Genomic DNA, 20792 nt, shown 5'->3' with positions numbered 1-20792 from the left:
TGGCCTTGGAAGAACATAGCAATTATTACCTTTCTGTTGTTTAAAAGGCATCTAGTCAAAAGAAACATTCCAGAAAAATGCTTTTAATACTTTTTGCCAAATAAAAATATTCTAAAGGGCTAACACTGAGGTATTGCCTCCAAAATATCCTCGATGGTTTCTTTGATTGCTTTATCTTAATAGCAAAAGTAATGTTTCCTTTATTGCTTTATCATAAACTGTTATGCTTATTCTATACCAAAAATCAGTCAGTCATTTGTTTTAATGTCATTTTGTATTTTGTGAACTTACTTTAACTTAATGTACCATCTAGGAGTGAGTATGATGGAGATCTGCAGTCACAGCTGTTGAACAAAGCTAATGAAGAAGACAAAAATTGTAGCAGGGCTCTTTCTGTCGTGAGTGCTGTTGTACGAGCAGCCAAAGACTTGTTACACAGGGCTCTTGCTGTAGATGGTAAGGCTTGAGAAAATTTACCTTTCAAAACTTTTCAGTTTGCTAGCAACCAGTAATAGTAGAATACAACTGCATCCCGGAGTTGTGATGTTTATCTTTTTCTTTCCAAAGAATATTTCTTTCCAAATATTTTTCTAACCTTTCATTCCTATAGGTATCAGACTGTGTAACTTTATGTCATTGAGTTGCACTTGAGATATCATAGACAGATACCTCATATAAATTTGCTCATCAATTTAGCAAGTATTGTATTAAAGCTGGTAAGATTCTTTGTTTTCAAAAGGTCTTCCATGCTGGGTTATTTGCAAATTTTATGCATGTTTTGCACAGTGGTGGTAGTCAGCAGGACTGGTGAATGTAAAGAATTTGTAAGCACTTAAATATCCGTTTTTGAAAAATGTAGACATTAGTCATTGTAGTAAAAATGTCCAGAATATTACATAGTGCTATAAAAATTGATTTGAAGAGCTAGGAGGACTTTGTTGTGCTAACTTTTATACCATAGAAAATACGAACACGGCTTCACAAAACGTCAGAGAATGCAATAAAATAATGCTCTAATAGGAGGAAATTTTTGAACACAGAACTGTATATAATGATATGTTTATCTTGGGTTAACTTGGCAGATTCAGAATTTGACAATGCCTAGATAAGGAAAACAATTCAAAGTGAAAATAAAAGTTTTATCTTGCAAGAAGCAAACCAGAAAAATAAGATGTGTTTTGAACAATGCTACATTTATTCATAATACCTGTGTTTTAATTATCTTTATTTAGCTGAAGACATTCCAGAATTGCTCAGCTCTTCCAGTCTGTTTTCAATGCTGCTTCCCCTCATAATAGCCTACATAGGACCAGTAGCAGCAGCTATTCCCAAGGTATGCCCCTCAACAGACATTGCTGAAGAAATGTGTGAATGCTATGCAGCGAAAAGGTTTACTCTGAGATTCCAAACGTCTTGATGTCTTACGATTTTATGAATTAATGGTTTATATTTGACCACATTGACTCATTATGAATTTTCTGAGAGTCAAGAATTTTAAAAACATGTAATGACTTTTTTTAACTTGAATTGAAAATATTACAAAAAAATATTAAGGAGACAGAAAGAAATATGACAGGCTTTACCAGTAGTGAAAGACAAGGCATTAGAAGGATGTCATTTACAGGTCATTGATGAACACAGATGGTATAAAATGTTCTTTTATGTTATATAAATTCTATTTTTATAGTAAAGAGCAAAAGCATTTGCTCATAAATTAATATTATTTCTACCAAATTTAGAGATGGGAAGATGTCGGCTCTAAGTAAAAGGATCTTATTTTCCAGTGGCAAGTGTTTTGCTTTAGAAGTGTTCCATTCCTTTGAAAATGTCTTAAAGATTACAGGGGACAATGCGAAGCATAACATTACATGTATTAAAATAACTATGTCATTACAAAGTATAACTGAACTATGACTTCAGTATGGTATTTGCTTTCCATCAACTCATGCTTACTTGTTGTTACTGTCCAGGTTTTTTAGTAGAAGCTATTTTAGTGAAAATATCCCTCAGCTGTATACACATTCTTGTGTCAGCTTTGGTGAGTCTCCGTGAGGAGTATTTGAGATTAATGTAGCGGTGTTTCTTCTGTCGAGATTGTATAGATGCAGAATTGAAAAATGAATAAATGAATTGTAGCTAATGATATTCTGAGAATATCCAAACAACTGTTGTAGAGAAATGGAAGTTTGAGGGAATTGTTTTCACCAAGTTATAATACCTTATTGCATGCGGTCTTATGTTACAGGTTGCTGTTGAGGTCTTTGGCCTAGTACAACAGCTACTTCCTTCTGTGGCAGTTCTGAATCAGAAATATGCCCCTCCGGCTTTTAACCCAAATCAGTCTACAGACAGCACCACTGGAAACCAACCAGAGCAAGGGCTTTCAGCTTGTACTACCTCCAATCACTATGCTGTTGTAGAAAGTGAGCACCCCTATAAACCTGCCTCTGTTACACACTATAAGGTGAGCACAGTTTCTAAGTGCATGGCCAGTTTCTTAAAAACTTGATATGTAGGTTTTCTTGAGTCAGCATTTACTATCTGAAAAATTGTTGCCATGGATGATAATTCATATTTCTAATATAGGAGACAGTTTCCTATGTTATTGCAGTACTACTTCCTGGACAAAACTCTTTCTCCATTAAGTATAGTGGAAACTAGTGAAGTTTTAACTCCCTAACTCAGGTATATACTTTAAGTCCCTAAATTTGGTTAGTCTTAGATTTTCCTACTGTCATGCACAGTTTTTTTTCCTCTAACTGTACAGATTGTAGAAGTTCCAAGTCTTTATGTGTACGTTGTATAATCAAATATCAGACTTTCTTACCTAATGCTAAAACAGTGTTTTGTAAAAATATTTTATGTCAATTCTAGTTGAATTAATATTAATAAACATCAATATAGAAGGGATGGTTTTTTCTAGGTGAGTAAAGCTCTCAGGCATAAATTACATGTCTGAGAGGTAAATCCCTTATTTCTGTTATTGAAATAATGAGCTCTGCAGTCACATTGATACCACAACTCTAAGTCCAGAGGTAGCAAACTTGTAATACTTGCTTGTACTGTGAGATAGCAAGACATCCACTGCAGAAAATATAGTTTCCATCTGATCATCCTGATGTAATAGTGCTTATTGTTGTCCTGAAAGTTTATGGAGCTCATCAGAAGCCTTGGGTTTAGTGGTTACTGTGTTTGAATTTCTGTGGCTATATGCTATTGTACTGCAGGCCATATTCCCAAATGTGATTCAGCTGCTCTGTACTTTTCTAGGATTGCAGATATTCAGTATGTTTATTGAAGTTTGAGTTTAAAAAGGTATATGAGAGTTCAATGTTCATAGTAGTCTGTGTTGTTTTGTTTAATGAACCTGTGCAGAGTTCTTAATCACTAGTGGTGTTGGCACAAATACTTGATCCGCATATTAAGTTATAATACAGGATTATAATTGAGTAAGGTGGTAAAGCATTTCAGGTGTATATGAAGTTCAGGTGTATATGAAGTTCAAAGAATAGGTTAGGTTAATGTTATTTAAAGCATATCAAAACAGTTGTAACAGAATTACTTGATTAAATCACTTTGTAGACTAAAGAGTTAAAACTAAAAGGAAACTAAATAAATATTACAAAAACCTCCAACAACACCCAAAACTTGGACATAATTAAACTATTTCTTTGTTTTAGGTGACTTTTCCTGAATGTGTCAGGTGGATAACAATAGAGTTTGACACTCAGTGTGGCACTGCTCAGTCAGAGGATGTTCTTCGTTTACTAATTCCTGTCAGAATTGCACAGAGCCTGGGATTTGGACCAAAGCATGCTTCTGTTCATGAAAACCTTAATTCATGGATAGAACTGAAAAAATTCTCTGGATCTTCAGGATGGCCTACCATGGTATTAGTATTGCCAGGTAATAAATAGATATTGCAATAATTAGTAGTAATGTGAGTTACTGAAATAATGAAGAAAAAAAAAATTGTCTGCTAAGATAATTTTGCAGAAAAATCAAAGTTGAAGTGTCTTTATCCAAGCTGGCAATCTGATTATGTTTATGGTAGTTTTCTTGCTTGAAGTGTTAGTCTGCTGTTTTTCCCATGGTTTTAATTCACATGTTACATATAAAGCCTAGGTTTCATATATATGCACGTAGAAGAAACATGCTAAAAGAGGAGGAATACTTTATTTATTTATTTATTTATTTTGTTTATGCTTTTACTTTTTTAAGGAAATGAAGCTCTTTTTTCCCTGGAGACTGCGTCAGACTATGTAAAAGATGAAAAAGCTTGTTTTTATGGTTTCAAATGTTACGCAATTGGATATGAATTTAGTCCAGGATCTGATGAGGTGAGGAAAAAGTGAGGTGGTTACAATTGCTACACCTAATTAATTTCTGCTATAAGGCTATTTTTTGAGGGTAAAAATATTTGTATTTCCACTTCTGACTAAATAACATTAGCAAAGTGGTTTTAGATTAATTTTAAAAAGGTTTTAACATTTTTTGTTACAGATATTATTGATTTGGAATTCTTCAATCAGGATATTATTGGAATGACTTTTTCTTTGGTTTGTGGCAGTCTGCAAATAGCTAGTGTGGTTTTATCTTGTATGTCAGTGGGATGTAAGATTTCCTGAAATTCCCACCTACTGTTGCATCAGAAATCCAAAGTTTTGGGGCTTTCAGATACAAAGTGATCAGTATTTTACTGTCACTGCCAATTCAATGCCAAATTTGCATTGTTTTTCCAGTGCTTGGTTATATTAGAACTCTCAGACTCCCTAGAAATACTGTGTACATTTAGACTACCTGAGATTTTAACCGGTGGTCTCCTCATCTTGCCTTTAAGGACAAATTGTTTCCACCACTGTTTTTTGCAAAGGGAAGATGAAATTTCTTCATGTCCTTGACCCAGTGCTTTCTTTTGACTTACTTTAAGAGACTAGTGAAAATGCTTAATATGTTCTATAATAAATCCAGAAAAATAACTCTTCTCTTATCTTGGGAGTCACTGGGCCTGTTGCTTCACATGAACTTCACAAGGTCTGCATCTTGCTTACACTACAACCCTCACAGAAGATTTATATCATCTTACTCCTGGATTTTGTTCAAGCTAAATCATGTCTTCAGGTTTTCAAAACGTGAAGTTCTTTGGAATTTCGTAACTTATCCGATAAGAAAACATACTATAAGATTATTAGCTATGGTGGTCTCATTTGCTTTCAGCAAAATCAGATCTATAAATTCTACAGATTATCTAACTATTGTGTGTTTGAATAATAATAATTTTTGCTTAAGCAGAAAAAAACATGCAGATGTTTGTATCATTCATTTTCTTTAAAGCATTTATGAACAAAGCTGCTGGCATGTTTTGACCTCTCAGTGCTAAAACATGCTAGCCAATATATTATCTCTATCCCCTAAAGAAAAGCCTTAAGTAATTATTTTCAAACATACCTTTTTATAGCGCTAACACTCTAAAGTTTTATAAATAGAAAAGCAACTTTTATAGTGTAAAAACTACCTTGCATCTCAGGACTAAAAACACCATAAGTAACTTAAAGTGATTGGACAGACAGTGCAAGGTTCTCATTCTTTTCGCAACTTTGTGGTGAAATTTTCTGAACATTTTCCTGAAATGTTACCAATTGTCATATTCAGATATTCTTACTAGGCTACCAGAAGCATGGTAACCCATTTATTAATGGTTTTACCAAGTGGAAATTATTCTAAAAATTTTGATACACTGTCATATGTCACAGCAAAACATGACAGTATCTGTTTGACAAGAAATTTATTGCTGAGAAACTTCAAGCTGGGACAAAAATATTTCTAAACATAAAGCATAGTTAGGGAAATGTATTCATTGTCCTATTTTCTGGGACACTAATTTTGAGAATTGTTTTAATTTAAAGGGTATTATTCAGCTGGAGAAAGAACTGGCAAATTTAGGAGGATCATGTGCAGCAGCTTTGATGAAGAAAGATCTAGCACTTCCTATTGGTAAGTCCTACTCAGAAGACATACTTCCTTACTTCATCATTGTCCATGTCAATGTTTTCTGAATTTATACTACATTTAAATAATATTGTTGCTTTTAGTTAGAGATAATAATACAAAATTGGTTCTTAAAACTAAATTAATCAAAAAAGATAATAAAGTGAGGGTGTTTTCTGCTTACACCTTTCCCTTCATGTGCATATGGGGAGGAGGGGAAACCTGGTCATTTAAATCTGAATGATTTAAATCCACAGGTAGTGTATCAGTGTATGAAATGTGTCTCACAGTTTCCTCGTGGTACTTCACAAATGTGCAGGTATCATCTTTGTGTTTCTTTTTCACCGTCTTTTCTCCCCACACTCCATACCTTTCTGAATGAAAAAAATACCTGCAGCATTGAATTGCAAAAGTTAAAATTACAGCTTAAAACTGGAAGTGACCCTTGCATCTATAAACATTATAGCTAAAAATATTTCTAAATTATAGCTTTTTTTTACAATTAAAAAAGAAATTACATACTTTTACAGCAGATGCAGCAAATAAAGGTTCACAGTAACCCAAATGCAATTTAAAATGTAAGGAAAAGTAAGAGTTTATGAACAGTATTGAAGATTGAATTAGAACTTCTAATGATGCAGCCGTAGTCGGTGTAATATAATTTCTCCTAAATAGCATCCATATATAGGAAAAACAGGTTCATAATATATAATAGGATATCTTTTCGTTAATTTTAATTTAGGAGTGCAAACAAGAGCTCAGGCACAATTAATGAGACTGGAAGTGTATTAATGAGCCAGGAGAGCATTGATCAGTGTACAGTTATAATCACTAAACCTGCTTTGAATTTTTTTATCCCAATATTTTGCTTGTGTATTTGAATGCACAAATTTCTTACTTTATGTTGCAAGTAGGCACTTCAATTGCACTGGTAGATCTGTATTTCACTCTCAAAAGTACAGGCAATTCTATAGTTGAAATAGTGCCCTCATCTCAGCCTCCAAACTCCTTAGTTTTGTTGACTTCCCAGCACCCTTTTGCTGCAATTGAAATGGTTCTCAAATATACTGTATTACTGACATTCCTAATCTGCAGAGCCCTGTCATCTTTTTTGTGGAATAATGTCCTTTAAGAAAAGCCTATTTAGAGTCATACAATCAATAATCACATAAAAGACTTTCTTGTAATGCATACACACAGGAAGGCCCTTTTTAGTAGACTTTTCATAGTTTATTTTGTAATTTCTACAGCTTTACCTTTTTTTTCTGTGTGTGGATGTATGCAGGCTAAAGAAAGTAACCTAAGAAAAAGGCTCACTCCATGAAATAAGTAGCAACTTAGCTTGCATTGCCTCAACTTCAGCATTTGGAACTTAGGTATCTGTAGCTAAGCTAGTAGCTCTAACCTTCTTTTAATTTAGACATCTTCAGAGGACGGTTCATCTTGTCCTAAGATGAAGATGTAAGAAAAATGAAAGTCATCACCCAAAGGATGCACCTGTTTTCCTTCATTTGCTGTAAAGCTATCTTGTAATACCTAAGTCAGAGCTCATTGTCTCATTCTTCTTTGCCCAAGAGCAGGTGAGGTAAATCCTGCTCCATTTCCCAGCTCCTCTTTAGACCTCTGGGTCCAATTAAGTACTCATAAAACCTGGCAATTTTAATGAAGACAATAAGAAACTTCATGAACCTTCTGTCAAGGCAAATAGGATGATTGAACTGATTTTTATGGCTTGTTACTGGCATCCTTGTAGGATCCTTCTATCTTCAGCTTTATTTGCGTGATTTATCTTGGTGTATTGACTTTTGAGAGCTTGTCCTTTACAAAGAGGTACCTTACTTTTTCGTAATTGTTGTAGTGGGTATATTCAGTGTGCAAGTAGTCAAATATTTGTCTCAGTATTACTCTAGAACCATTAGGAAAAAAAGTGTTTTGAAGAAGACCAAGAAGCTTTTAACCTTTTTTTCTCCAAAGGAAGATAGACCAGAGAAGTGATTCCTTCATATATTAGGAAAGCTATCTCTGAGAGTACACTCAAATACTGTTTGAGTTACCATGTTCAAAAGGTCACTCTTTCTCCTTGCCAGTTGTCCAAGACTTAAATTTAAGATACTTCTTAAATTTAAGAGACAGATCTGGTCTATGATCAAGCTCTAACTTAAACAGCAGTGTGGAATTGATTGGTGTATTTAACATTATTTCTTAATTGTTTCAAATTTAGTAGAAATTGTTTCTGAGGGCAGAATTTTTATACATCCTTATTTCTTTGAATTTTAAAAATACCTTGGGACTTGATTCCTTCTTATTTCTCTTTCTGTCTTCTGACTAGTAGAATTGCCTGACACGTTTTTGAGAAAGAGTAGAAATATGGTAACCTTATCTGTTTTACTATTCTGTTAAAAGGCTGTGTTTGGCAATTCTGGTCAACGTGGAATCAGACTTTCAAGTTGTATTTGTGAGAAAGAAATATGGTGTAATAGTATGTATTTGGGTTTTATCTTATAGGAGAAATCATAATTTACAAAATTGTATGAAGTTTATCAAGTTTTTAAATAATTTTACTTGGGTAAGCTCCTAAAAGGGAGCAGTTGGTCCTCCTTGGTACCGCTTCCTGGAAACTATTTTTACTTTCCAAAATCTTTTTCTGAATGTATCTATTTGCATCCAAAGATTTGCCATACATACTGTCTTGGAGATAAGAAGACAAGCACCAAATTTTTGTTGTACGTAATGTCTACTGCTCATTTGTGTGTGCACTGAACTACACAGTACTGCATGTTTACTATGTTACTTGAAAACATTAATATTTCAGCTACTGATTGAACATTGTGACATAGCATTATGCAAACCTAAATTTTATCATGTAAAAAGCTTCACAAACCAGAACTGAATTTCATATTTTATTATATGTAGATAACTTTCAATATTACTGTTATGTTTTTACAGCAGGTAATGAATTTGAAGAGGATCTTGAGATAGTTGAAGAGGCCGCCTTACAGGTAAACTGTGGCTTTTTATCTGTTGCTGCATGCTTGATCACATAGTTGCACTGAAACTCTTTGACTGCTGTAGAAGAAAATAATTTATAAGGTTTTTACGATAGAATAGAATCTAGCTTGTAATGAAACAGTTTATGAAAGTTTTACAGAAGTTTAGTGTTTCCATTAAATCTTTTTTTATAATAAATCTATGTAGGAAAAAAAATGGATAAAATATCATATAGAAAGTTAGATGACAAAATATTTCAAAATATCTAAGTGTTTGGCATAAGTTGCACTATTTAGCAAATTTTAAATGTTACCAAAATTTATCTGTCACGTATCTTTGTAATTAGAGAAATAAAATAACTTTTTCAGTTGAGTGGTAACGTTAATCAAGTCCCAAATAATGTGATTGCAGTTGTTCTGTTTTGTTGATGGCATTTTGTTGGTTTTGATGGTAGCTAATGCTGGTCAGTAGCTCCCCATGTATAGCCTCAGCAGATGATGAACTACGAAAAAAGGAGTTTTCGCGTTCTCTCTCCTTCCTAGTTATTTTCACAGCAACTGTTTTGAAATTCGGTTATCACAGTACTTGGTGGAAAAAAGTATCAGTGCTACAGTCTGACACCGTTGCATAGGCCTCAGATAACGGACTAGAAATAGAAATTGACTAGGAGGAATCAGATGTTCCTTGGAAGAAATATTTTTGTCATCAGTCTGTTCTTGGGCACACCATATTCTAGTTCAAAATTTGAGCTAGGAGTGTGCATGCAGTAAGAGATCTGCCTTTCTCTATGCTATATTCCTAGCCTTTTATTTTCTTTTGAAACATGCTCATTAGTCACATTTTCAGAACAGCTTTCTTCAGTCTTCTGCTCACAAATCAGCAGTTAAGGATATTTTTAACGTTACTTTATTCTGTTCTCCAGAAATTCTCCCTCAACTCAAGGTCATTTAATCTCTTTTGGCGTAAATTATTGGTTAATGAACTGGGCTATGATTTTTTTTTAAACTTTATCAGAGTAAAGTTTATTCTTCTCCTCCTTGAATGGTTTTCAATTCCCAAAATGTCTGTACCAATGTCAGTGTTGTGTTATGGGAAAGTGTCAACATGTAAGTTACTGAAAAGCTGACTTATGTCTCCATCCTTTCACCCCCAACCTCTACCAAAAAAAACAGGTGTGCAAATCTCACTCGGGCATTCTTGGGAAAGGCTTGGCACTATCTCACTCACCAACCATTCTGGAAGCTCTTGAAGGAAGTCTTCCACTGCAGGTGCAAAGCAATGAACAGTCATTTCTGGAGGATTTCATTGCTTGTGTACCAGGATCAAGTGGTGGGCGACTTGCAAGGTAAAACTACACTGTTGCTTGTGTATATGACTAGCTATAGAACTGTAATAGCTATTTTAAAATTTGTTAAATAAAACTGTATGGCTGTATTGTTTCCATAAAACATGTATGTATTCGGACTTTCTGCATCCTGTCTTAGCTGGAAGTCGTATTTGTACAGAGTAAGAATTTCTTTTCGGGGGGCTATAAGAGATTTTAATCTTAGGTGGTTTTATTTGCCGTAGGTGGCTTCAGCCAGATTCATATGCTGATCCTCAAAAGACATCATTGATTTTGAATAAGGATGACATTCGATGTGGTTGGCCAACTGTGATTACAGTACAAACAAAAGACCAGTATGGGGATGTTGTTCATGTTCCCAATATGAAGGTAATTATTGTAATATTGGCTGTTCATCTGCTTGATTGTGCTGTCTTTTAGTTTTTGTTGTAGGTATTCCACAGAACACCTCGTGTATAGAGCAGAAAGTGGCATTTGTAAATTCAGTGTAGTCAGACTTTTTTACCACTAAATCCACAAAATTATCGTATTCTGTTTTATGCCAACACCATTTCATGTGATTTATACCTTGTCTGTAAAGAGCTACACATATGTAATTGGGAAATAATCAGTCATAAGTGATGTTTGCTGGTGATGACATGTTAAGGTGACAAGAATCCATAGACTTTGTGATGAAAAAAAAGGAACCAGAAGCACATTGATGGACCATCTTATTTTATTTTAGATTAGAACAGTACTTTTCCCTTTTCTGTTTCTAATATTTGGAAGTTCCTGTAGTGTTTGCAATTAGTAAAAATAACTAGCAAAAAGTAGGGTTCTTGGATTTGCCTTCATGCTCTTCAGTTAATCACTGAATACCGGAAAGAAAGTGTTCTTGACAGCCTTAGGTAGAGTTAGAAGAACTTTGGACATTTTGGAGTAAAACCTGTGTATAGGCTGCTTGATTTAAAGTAGCAAAGCAATGCAAACAAAACAAATTAAGCACAAAATGGGTTTTTTGTAGTTCTAATAAATTAGGCTATTTCTGTGTTTTAAAGCTGATTGTTACTGTGAGGTAGTTCAAGCCCTAAAGTAGATGAGGTACCATTTACAAAAGCATGATTCTTTTGATAAAAGCTCTCAAATTTATTCTTTGCATATGATGTTGTAATTGAGTTATCTTACAGTGAGCTGTAAACTTAATAATAAAACAGGGGTTCTACAACAGTAGCACAAGAATCATCTTAGTCACAAAAACAGTTTGAGTGAAACTTGTATGTGTGGTTACTGAGTTAAATTTGTGACAGAGGAAGTGGAAAACTCTTTAAGTAGTGATTTTATCATATCGATCAGGAAAAGGATGTGTCAAAATGTTAGCAAATGTAGGATGAGTAACACATAAACTTACAAACTTATTTTCCAGGTAGTCTACCTGTTTTTCCTCAGAAAGCTGTGTAAAGTACTACATTACCTTCAGTAGTGGAGGTCTGTGGTACCTCTGGGGAAAAAAATCAGTTAAAATATGCATTGAAGAGCACAGTGTAAATGTACAGTGCTGATGTAGTAAGACAGCAGAGCAAGGCAAAATCCATTCTGACCACTGGTGATCCCGATCTGTCAGTCCCTGATGATTCCCTCTGAAACCTGTGCACTCATTCGGAAGGCTCTCTTTCTGCTTTGTAGCATTTTCTGTTGTGAGAAGACTTCACCATGCATACCAGGCTATGTACTACTTCCCAGGGAGTGCTGTGGGACTGGCAGAACTCCAGCCCTTACTGATGGTGTACCAAATCAGTTGGGTGCTTCTCCCCTGTACACTGACATTTTTCAGAGATGCTGTGCTTGGCTTTGCAGATTGTTAAGAATAGATACATTGGGTTTTGACACAGCTGGATTTACAGCGAGTGCTATAAGAACTGTACTGTATCAACTGTAAAATAATGTGTTTTCTCTCTAAATCATGTTCTCTGTTCCACATCATATTGCAGGTAGAAGTCAAAGCTATTCCCGTTTCGCAGAAAAAAACATCCTTGCAACAAGAGCAAGTTAAAAAGGTACAACGGATACCAGGGAGTCCTGCAACAGCTGCTTCCCCTAGCAGTGATATGACCTTTGGAGGACTTCCTTCACCAAAGCTTGATTCTTCCTACGAGCCAATGATAGTAAAAGAAGCTCGATATATTGCTATTACAATGATGAAGGTAAATTACTGTCATTTTAGCAATATAACTATAAAATTCAGCAGTCAAAGTGTGTAAAGGTATGTGACATAGGAGGAAAGAATTATATTTAATTTTGGTCACAATCTGAAAATACATTGGTTACAAATTATTCTGATTATATTTAAGTTCAACATAAAATTAGGTACATCAAAAGAACCAGTTGCCTAAACTCTAATGCAGTTAGGCTGAATTAGCATTCAAAATAGAAGTTGTCTTTGATTTTGATTCGACTGATTAACAAATTAGACTGAGTCACTCAGGAGAAATAAATTAACTGTTGAACTGGTGGAGAGGAAGTCAAGCCCGTGTGTCCGTATAGAGTTGGAGTGTTGCAGTGAATCCATATTAAAAACTAGAACTGGTAAACATAGGAAAATATCAGAGCTCAGCATAGTAAAAAGGTCATAGAAATGATTTGTGTATCAATACATAACTATTAAGCAGCGTCTGATGAAATGAGCCAGTGTCAAACAGATCAGCTCAGAGATGTTTCCAGAACAGTTTTTAAAGAGATGACAGCTAGTGTTGGTTTGAGTATATTATAGCACATGCAATAAATTTACATATATGTAACATGTATTGACCCAGTTAAGAGATGTGACATAATGTGTACAACTAGTAGTTGGACAGCTTAATGAGACATGATTAATCAGGAGTTAGAGAAGAAAAATACTTAGTATAATCAGTATGGGTTTATGGGGGGGCGGAACCACCAAAGTAACATCTTTTAGAGAGTACAGGGTCGTTTTTTGGCAAAGGATAGTGCTGCAGTACCTCTTTGTAAGCAGTGCAGCTTGTCCTAATGGATCAGTGAAAGAACTACTGAATCAACGTAGTGCGCAACAGATGGTTTAAAAACTCGTTAAATCACATGTCTGAAAATATATTTATAACCAGGGAGTGTATATAAAGGATATAAGGGTGACTTTGTTGGTTTGGTTTTTTTATTTGGACTATTGCAAAGATCACTTCTTGCCTTGATGCTACTTGCCACTTTAAAAAGTAACTTGAGGCAGGGCAGAAATACATTATTTATTCTAAGTTATGACTGAGATTTCTGACAACCATTGTCCACAGGAACCTTCTGCTTCTTTTCCAGTAAGAGTAGTCAAATCTGTTCATGCAACTCTGAGGATGGTGTATCTTGTAATGCAATTGGATACTGTGGAATAAATGATGGTGGTGTGAGTGCAGGGTGTTCAAAAATTCTTTTTTAGATTTGACAGATCCTTTGAGTGATGAATGCTTCATATTAGGTCATTAGTGTGTAATGTTTTTTAATTGATTTGGGCCAAGTTAAAATGAAAATGCAAGTATTCCTTTAAAGTCCTCTTAGTAGATAATAACAGTATGCATCCTCATAAAGCTAAAAGTAAAAAGTAAAGGACTACACCAAGGTAAAATACAAAAAGTGTCTCTTCTTGTTGAGACATGCTTGATTTCCATGTTAAATACCTTTTCAGGGAATCTCCCCAAGGTTCCTTTCAGATTAGGTCCTTTCTATTAAAAATTTCAACTTTATGAATTCAAGACAGGGTCAATATTCTCTTCTACTCCCCCCCCCTCTTTACTAAGCACACTCATTTGAGTGTAAAATGCAGATGTCCCCGATCTTTATACCAGCCTTCATGTTGTATCAGTACTTGATACATCTAAATATGATTATAAACTGTAGTTTTTCACTTCATGACAATAAATTATGACATGTTTGGGGGACTGATACCCAAAACTATGTCCTTGTATAGACACTCAAAGTGGCTCATCTGCATGTATGTTCAAATGTTCTTATCGCACCTTTTGTTGGTTTTGATTTAACATGGGAATCTGGTAGCTCAGCAACTTTTGCACCCTGGAGAGATTCTTGCTGAGGGACTTTTTGCACTTCTAGGACTGCTATTATTTACTTATGGGGCTTTTCGGAACAGTGCTTTCACAAGAAGCTGTGGAAGTGAACCATGTCTTTTTTGTAGTGGAAATCGATGGAAGGATCACCTCAATATAGAGGGGGTTTCTTGTTCACTTGAAAGAAAGAGTATCTGAAATTCCACTGATAAATCCACTGGGCTGTTTTGCAGTTTTTGACCCGCAGCATGTTTGCTTTCTTACCTTCACATGGTCTTCAATGTACTACCTGGATTCAAAAGCTTTTTGTACAAGTGAGATTAGAAGAGATTCAAAGACGTGACTGTGAGCAGAGGCATTTTGTTAGCAGTAACTGTCTTTAGTATCTAGATAATGGCTCTTTAAAGAGAAAGTATACTCTTTTCATGTATGTGTATATATTTCTGTGTTTCGAAATTTGTTTCTGATTCCCTTATAAATGCTTCTGGTGACTGTAAAGTTAGATTAATGTATTCTTTGAGAAAATGCTCGGCTTTTTTTTTATTCAAGACAGCAGTATAACTGATTTTATGTTTGAATTCAATCTGTTTATAGGCATATGAAAATTATTCCTTTGAAGAACTACGCTTTGCTTCACCAACACCAAAGAGGTAAAAATTAAAGAATTTCTTTTTGATGAGGACTTAAATTAACATGTCCTGTCACTTCTGTTTACACCCCCCCCACAAGATGTGACTGACAGGTAGAAACAAAAAAGTCAAGTATTATTATATTTTTTCTTACATTTAGTGATTTATTATTTCTTAATTGTTCTAATGTTGATTTCTTATTTGTATTATTTACTCTCTGGATGTGTTCTTTACTGGAAATAAATGTGGCATGGAGAGTTATATTTTCATACCAAATAATAGGAAGTTAGTACATTGAAAAGGAAAAAATTGTATTTGGATGATCTGATAGGAAAAAAAAAGTTAATTTTCCCAACTCGACATTACAGATGGTCTCCAAGAAAACAGTAACTGTTTAATGATTTTAATTGTTTTGTTTGTGCCTAGACCCAGTGAAAACATGTTGATCAGAGTCAATAATGATGGTACATACTGTGCGAACTGGACTCCTGGAGCTGTTGGTCTCTATACCATTCATGTTACTATAGATGGCATTGAAATAGGTACTTGATTTTCACTATATTTGAGGATAGATTTATATAATATCCACTTTGTATACTGATAAATTTATGTCCTGGTCCTCATAAGGTTTAATATTATAGTTCATAGCAAAACTTAGCAACCAGGTTTTGGTTCAGAAGGCTTCTATGTAAATCCCTCTTCTTTGTCAAAAGGTAAAAAAGACCACAGTTATTCTCACAAATCATGTATTTATAATGTGGTTAGACTACCAGATTGACAGATTCTCTTATTCTCAACCCTCAGTGTTGAAAAAAAAAATGTCTTGCTTCAGCTGAAAGTGACAGAGATGTATAGTTAAAGGGGAAAAAAAACTAGCCCAACCTTGAAGAACCTGAGGAGAGGGGAAACTGTTCATGACAATGCAGGAATAAATATTTTCATTTCTTCTGTGGAAAACTGAGAAAATGTGGTCTTAACTGAGACTCTACTTGAAGTCCTAATTATTTGTACTAATTTTAAAATTATTTTGGTTCCTTCCTTGCTGAAAATTTTTTAGTTATCTTGCTAGTCCTAGACTACACTAGAGTACACTGTGAGATATTATGTGGAAAGAGTGTACCTCCAAAAAACACTCTGTATTGAAGCTCTCATGTTAGTCATACTGGTGGGATGGTGAAGATGGTAGTAGAAACATTGAAAGCATTGTAGTTAGGCCCCGATCTGATGGGTTTGAGTGAATTCATCAGCAATTCCTCTTTTTCAATACTGTACAACACCTTTTGTAAACACATAATGATACTCATAAATACAAATACCTATAATTCACATAGAATTGGAGTGAGATGCTATTTAATATGTTAACTACAGAAGATAAGATGTATAAAATATAATTATTAATGGTTATCTTTGTTCCTCAGACAGGAACATTTGCCTTCATAGGAGCCTCCAGTGCACTCAATTGTATTTTTTCCAGTGTTGGTAATTAAAGGTGCTGACTGTTTATAGGCCTTGTCTGGCTTGGCTTTTCAGGCTCTTAAGTTTCTCACATGTTGCAGTTAGCATCTGCAGCAGTACAGCATGCATAACCAGAAGCTTTCACTTGCACTCCTCAAACGTTCACCACTCCTTGAAATTTACGTCTCTGTAAATTTCCACAAATGAAAATACAAATGTTCAGAAAGTAATACCTTGCACCATGAAGCCAACTGCAAGTGTTGTTTATGCCAGAGAGATAAGTGGTGATTTTGTCTACTCTGAGTTGTAGCACAGATAAACTGTAATTACTGTTTAACTGATATATCCCCTTATATTTCTTTTTTTAAAACTTAGTCTTTGTTTGATTATAGATGCTGGACTAGAAGTGAAAGTAAAAGATCCTCCGAAGGGAATGATACCGCCTGGAACTCAACTTATTAAACCAAAAGCAGAGCCTCAGCCAAACAAGGTTTGGAGAACTGGGGAAAAAAAAAAAACAAAACCAAAACCAAACAAAACAAACAAAACCCACAAAGCCAGATAGTTATATTTGGGTGGAATTGGGTGGGGGTTTACTATCTTTTAATATATACTTTATCATGTATTAATTAATGGTGCAGGACTTGAGGATATTTGCAGATCACTTTAATATGCTGAATGGAATGAAATTAATATACTGGATAAAAGGAAGCATATTCATTCCATTTTCTTTCTGTCTATCCATGAATGAAATGGTTAAAAGCTCCACAGAAACTACCTTCATCTCAGCTTATCACACAAACATTGAACAGCTATTATTAAAGCCACAGACTGAATTCTGCACTATTTTTCTTTTATATTTTACTATGAAATTAATTGCACAAAGGCTTTACAAAGATTTTGCTTGTTTTGTCTTAAGGATCTTCAGTCAATACTAAATCCATAAGGAGTTTCTTTAGTGATATTTCCCTTTCTTAGAATGGTGGGATTTTGTTTTTAAAAGGTATGCTTTCTGTAGCATTTGACTTCCCCATTTCACCTTATCATTGCACCTTATCATTCCATCCTGAAGGACTAAAATAGACAAAAGTAAAGAAAACACGCCAAAATGTGTGGCAGTGCTATAAGGAAAATGCCCAGGTGAGGGAACCACCTTGCGCTTCCTTTAGATGCAAAGGAAGGGATATTAAATGAGGTGCTGAATGTTTTTTTCATGGAATAAACTTGTATGAAAAAGATGTGGAATTCTGAAATATCAGAAGGTTGTCCCTCCCTCTCTTATTACAATTGGGAATGGGGTTAAGGAATACATGGTTACCAAAAGGATCAGGTGTTTGACAAATTCTTACCTATACAGCACATCCTGATTTTTTTTTTCCAACTTTTGAGTAATCTAGAGACAGTAACTTTGTTGTATGGTTCCCCAGTCCATAAATTCATCTAGCATCTGATTCTGCTACTAACAAGATTCTTTTTCCTTGCAGCTACACCTCAAAATAAAAATAATAAATGTACTTTTAGTTTACTTGCAATGTTTTATCCCTCGCTGCAACTCTTTTTATTTTCTCCACAAGAAGCTACTTTTAGACTTTCTCCCTTCTCTTGGAAGGAAGACTTCCTGGTTAGTTCATTGTCTTCATTAAAACTCCCAATTCCTACCAAGGGAGATTTATCTCACATGACTTAATGATAGCTCTATCCAAGCAGATCATCCTGTGTTGTTTGCTGTTACCAAGTTGAGGGACATCTGGTTTGAGATGAGATAAACTGCTGGATGGAAGTTCTGTTGTTCTTTTCAATTATTATAGTGGAAATTGCAGTGACTGGTTCACACATAATAACTCCATGTTGTCAAGTAACAGTCTCAGTGAGACTTAAAAGAACTTGACCAAAGTTAGTCCGCTGGTGTTCTGAGACGTTACCCAGTGTTTAATTCTTTCCCTATGTTGTTCTACTTGTATGTCTTGTTTCTTGTTTCAAATTGTAATCTCTTTGAAAAAGGAACCATCCTTGTCCTGTATATAGTGTCTGTAGAGCCTGCTGCAAAATTAAACTAGACCTTTCATGGTGAATCATATAAGCACTCTTCTTTCTTCTGTGCCATAATAAATTACGAAACAAACCAGATTAAGGTAATTCTTTGTGTATGAACAGCAGTATTATAAATAATACGGAAAGGTAATAATTGCACTGTGCTCTGTGTTTCTCAGTCCAAGAATGCAGATTAGACATGTATCAGTCAAAGACAGCCCAATACACCAAATCATGTTTCACTGAGAAAAAGGGCTTAGTTGAGTTCTAAAAGCTTCTTCATCATCTTTGTCAGCCTGAAATTTCAGACAGTGATAACCAAAGTTTATTCTCAGTGGTGATCTGTTTTCAACTAGAAGCACCAAAATATTTTCATTGAGGCAGTGGAATGTTCCAAGTTTTTAGTCAAACCTTATGGGAATCACAAGTTGAAAAGGGGTACTATATAGCGATTTTATATTTGTATTCTTCATTTTCTGGTATTTGAAGTCAGGTGCAAATCTGCTTTTTCTGTCCATCCAAGTTAGTAAAGGGAAGATTATGATAGTGATCTGTATTCAACCTGGGGTATGTGACCCAGGTTGTTTCCTCTCTGGCTGTGAAGCCTAAATTAACTAATTTGCAGGAAACTCCATTCTGCATCCTATTGAGGAAGACATTATCTTTCAAGCCATGTGATGTAATTCATTGTAATTGGAACCAACTAGAAGAAAGCAGTCCTAATTTAACTGAATTTGAAGGTGATCCCTAAACAGTTTCTAGTTGTAGGTTGCAGTTTTCTGACAACTAGTTAGCTGCTGCAAAGGGGGAAAATGTTTTTTCGAGGCCTGTGCAGTCTCAAAATCTTGAATGTGAGTTCTTCCTCTAAATTAAAGATTTTAATCCAGGTTATAGCAAACTGTCATAAGATTTTCAGAAGTAACATTTTGGGTTGATAATGCAAGGACCCCTAATTTGTAAGGCTTTGTTTATAAGCTTCTCTATATTGAGAATGCTATCAGCAATAATTCACCCTTGTACTTTTACAAGGATCTTGGAAGTCTTAGTTTTGTCTGTTGAGAGAATCTAAATATTTTGAGTAAGAGGATTTTTAATAAGCAAAACATTTGAAATCCTTTACATGCTTCTGGTTTTTTTGTTTTGTTGGTTTTGTTTCTTGGTGGTTTGGGTTTTTTTTTTAAATTAGCCTTAGAATAAATACCATTTCTTAAAATAAAAAATTTCTGTAAGGAAAAAAATAATTCATGCACTTAGCTGTTATCTTTCATTATCTTTCACTGAGTTTATTCCTTACATGTAAGTCTGTGCTTCATGTTAAGGATTAAGTCCATACTTCCATTGATACTTTTATTAGTTTTACTTGTAGAGTTTTTGAAAATAACCTTCCAAGAAAATATATATGCTTTATACCATATCCGTAAAATATATGCACCTCTTAAAACAAGAGACCAAAAGCATGGCTTACATTTGTTCTTTGTGAGACAGGTGCATTCATACACCTGAATGGTGAAAAAATTAAAGTGCATAACAACTGGGAGATTTTGGGGGGTTGTAGTAAGTTAAACTGATAATAAGGAGCCTCTGCTCTAGCCTATCTGTTGAAAAAGGAGAAGCTATTGAAATAGCTATTCGAAAATTAAAGAAATAGATCTGTTCTTTTTCTATATTAAAATGTCTAGTTAAACTCTTTAGCTAAGGAAAAGATCCACATTTTGGTCAAAAAGTTGACTAAAGAGAATATTACATAGCATAAATGAGAATGGTAATCCCAGGCTGATTAGTTAGGAGGTATATTAAGTTTGAAAAGGCAAATCCATTGAAACTTGCACGAATTAATAAAATGTATGTGTTAAAGGCTCAGGAGCCTGTACTGATCATTGTAGGGAATATCAGAAATATTTCCGAGACTGAATCAATGTCTATGTTTACATTTAGGGGTTTTTTTTAACACTATGATTTTATTGGTTATAGTAAAAAAGTGAAGTTATACACAGCAGCCGTGGGAAACTAGCAACAAACTGTAACTCTTATGACTGCCGTCTTGTCACTGGCATTTCAGAATCTGTTAAACCTATTTCTTTTTACTCTGAGAGCTCTGTTCCAAATTTTTTCTTCCTTACTGTCTTTCTTTGCTTCTCTTAGGTTCGCAAATTTGTGGCCAAGGACAGTGCAGGGCTTCGTATCCGTAGCCACCCTTCCCTTCAGAGTGAGCAAATAGGCATAGTGAAAGTCAATGGATCCATCACTTTCATTGACGAGGTAATCAATAAGACATTTCTACTGAAAAGTGGGCTAAGATGTAAAGTTAATTAA

The 20792-nt window shown here is 34.7% G+C and overlaps 1 protein-coding gene across 1 annotated transcript in view; it reads left to right on the top strand.

The window, feature by feature from the left end:
• The window catches only part of MYCBP2 (MYC binding protein 2, E3 ubiquitin protein ligase), a 151842-nt gene that overhangs the window by 100845 nt on the left and 30205 nt on the right, over nucleotides 1–20792 (top strand). The window contains exons 38-51 of the mRNA XM_017829956.1: nucleotides 314–456; nucleotides 1233–1333; nucleotides 2246–2464; nucleotides 3681–3906; nucleotides 4222–4340; nucleotides 5907–5994; nucleotides 8935–8987; nucleotides 10149–10321; nucleotides 10546–10690; nucleotides 12289–12501; nucleotides 14959–15014; nucleotides 15420–15535; nucleotides 16841–16938; nucleotides 20622–20738. Of these exons, the coding sequence (XP_017685445.1) occupies nucleotides 314–456; nucleotides 1233–1333; nucleotides 2246–2464; nucleotides 3681–3906; nucleotides 4222–4340; nucleotides 5907–5994; nucleotides 8935–8987; nucleotides 10149–10321; nucleotides 10546–10690; nucleotides 12289–12501; nucleotides 14959–15014; nucleotides 15420–15535; nucleotides 16841–16938; nucleotides 20622–20738 (1867 nt within the window). The remainder of the gene's footprint in view (nucleotides 1–313; nucleotides 457–1232; nucleotides 1334–2245; nucleotides 2465–3680; nucleotides 3907–4221; nucleotides 4341–5906; nucleotides 5995–8934; nucleotides 8988–10148; nucleotides 10322–10545; nucleotides 10691–12288; nucleotides 12502–14958; nucleotides 15015–15419; nucleotides 15536–16840; nucleotides 16939–20621; nucleotides 20739–20792) is intronic.

The sequence above is a fragment of the Lepidothrix coronata genome, unplaced genomic scaffold (assembly GCF_001604755.1).
Source record: "Lepidothrix coronata isolate B3197 unplaced genomic scaffold, Lepidothrix_coronata-1.0 Scaffold172, whole genome shotgun sequence".
Lineage (NCBI taxonomy): Eukaryota > Metazoa > Chordata > Aves > Passeriformes > Pipridae > Lepidothrix > Lepidothrix coronata.
Note: the sequence above shows the minus strand (reverse complement) of the source record. Positions and strands in the feature narration are given on the sequence as shown.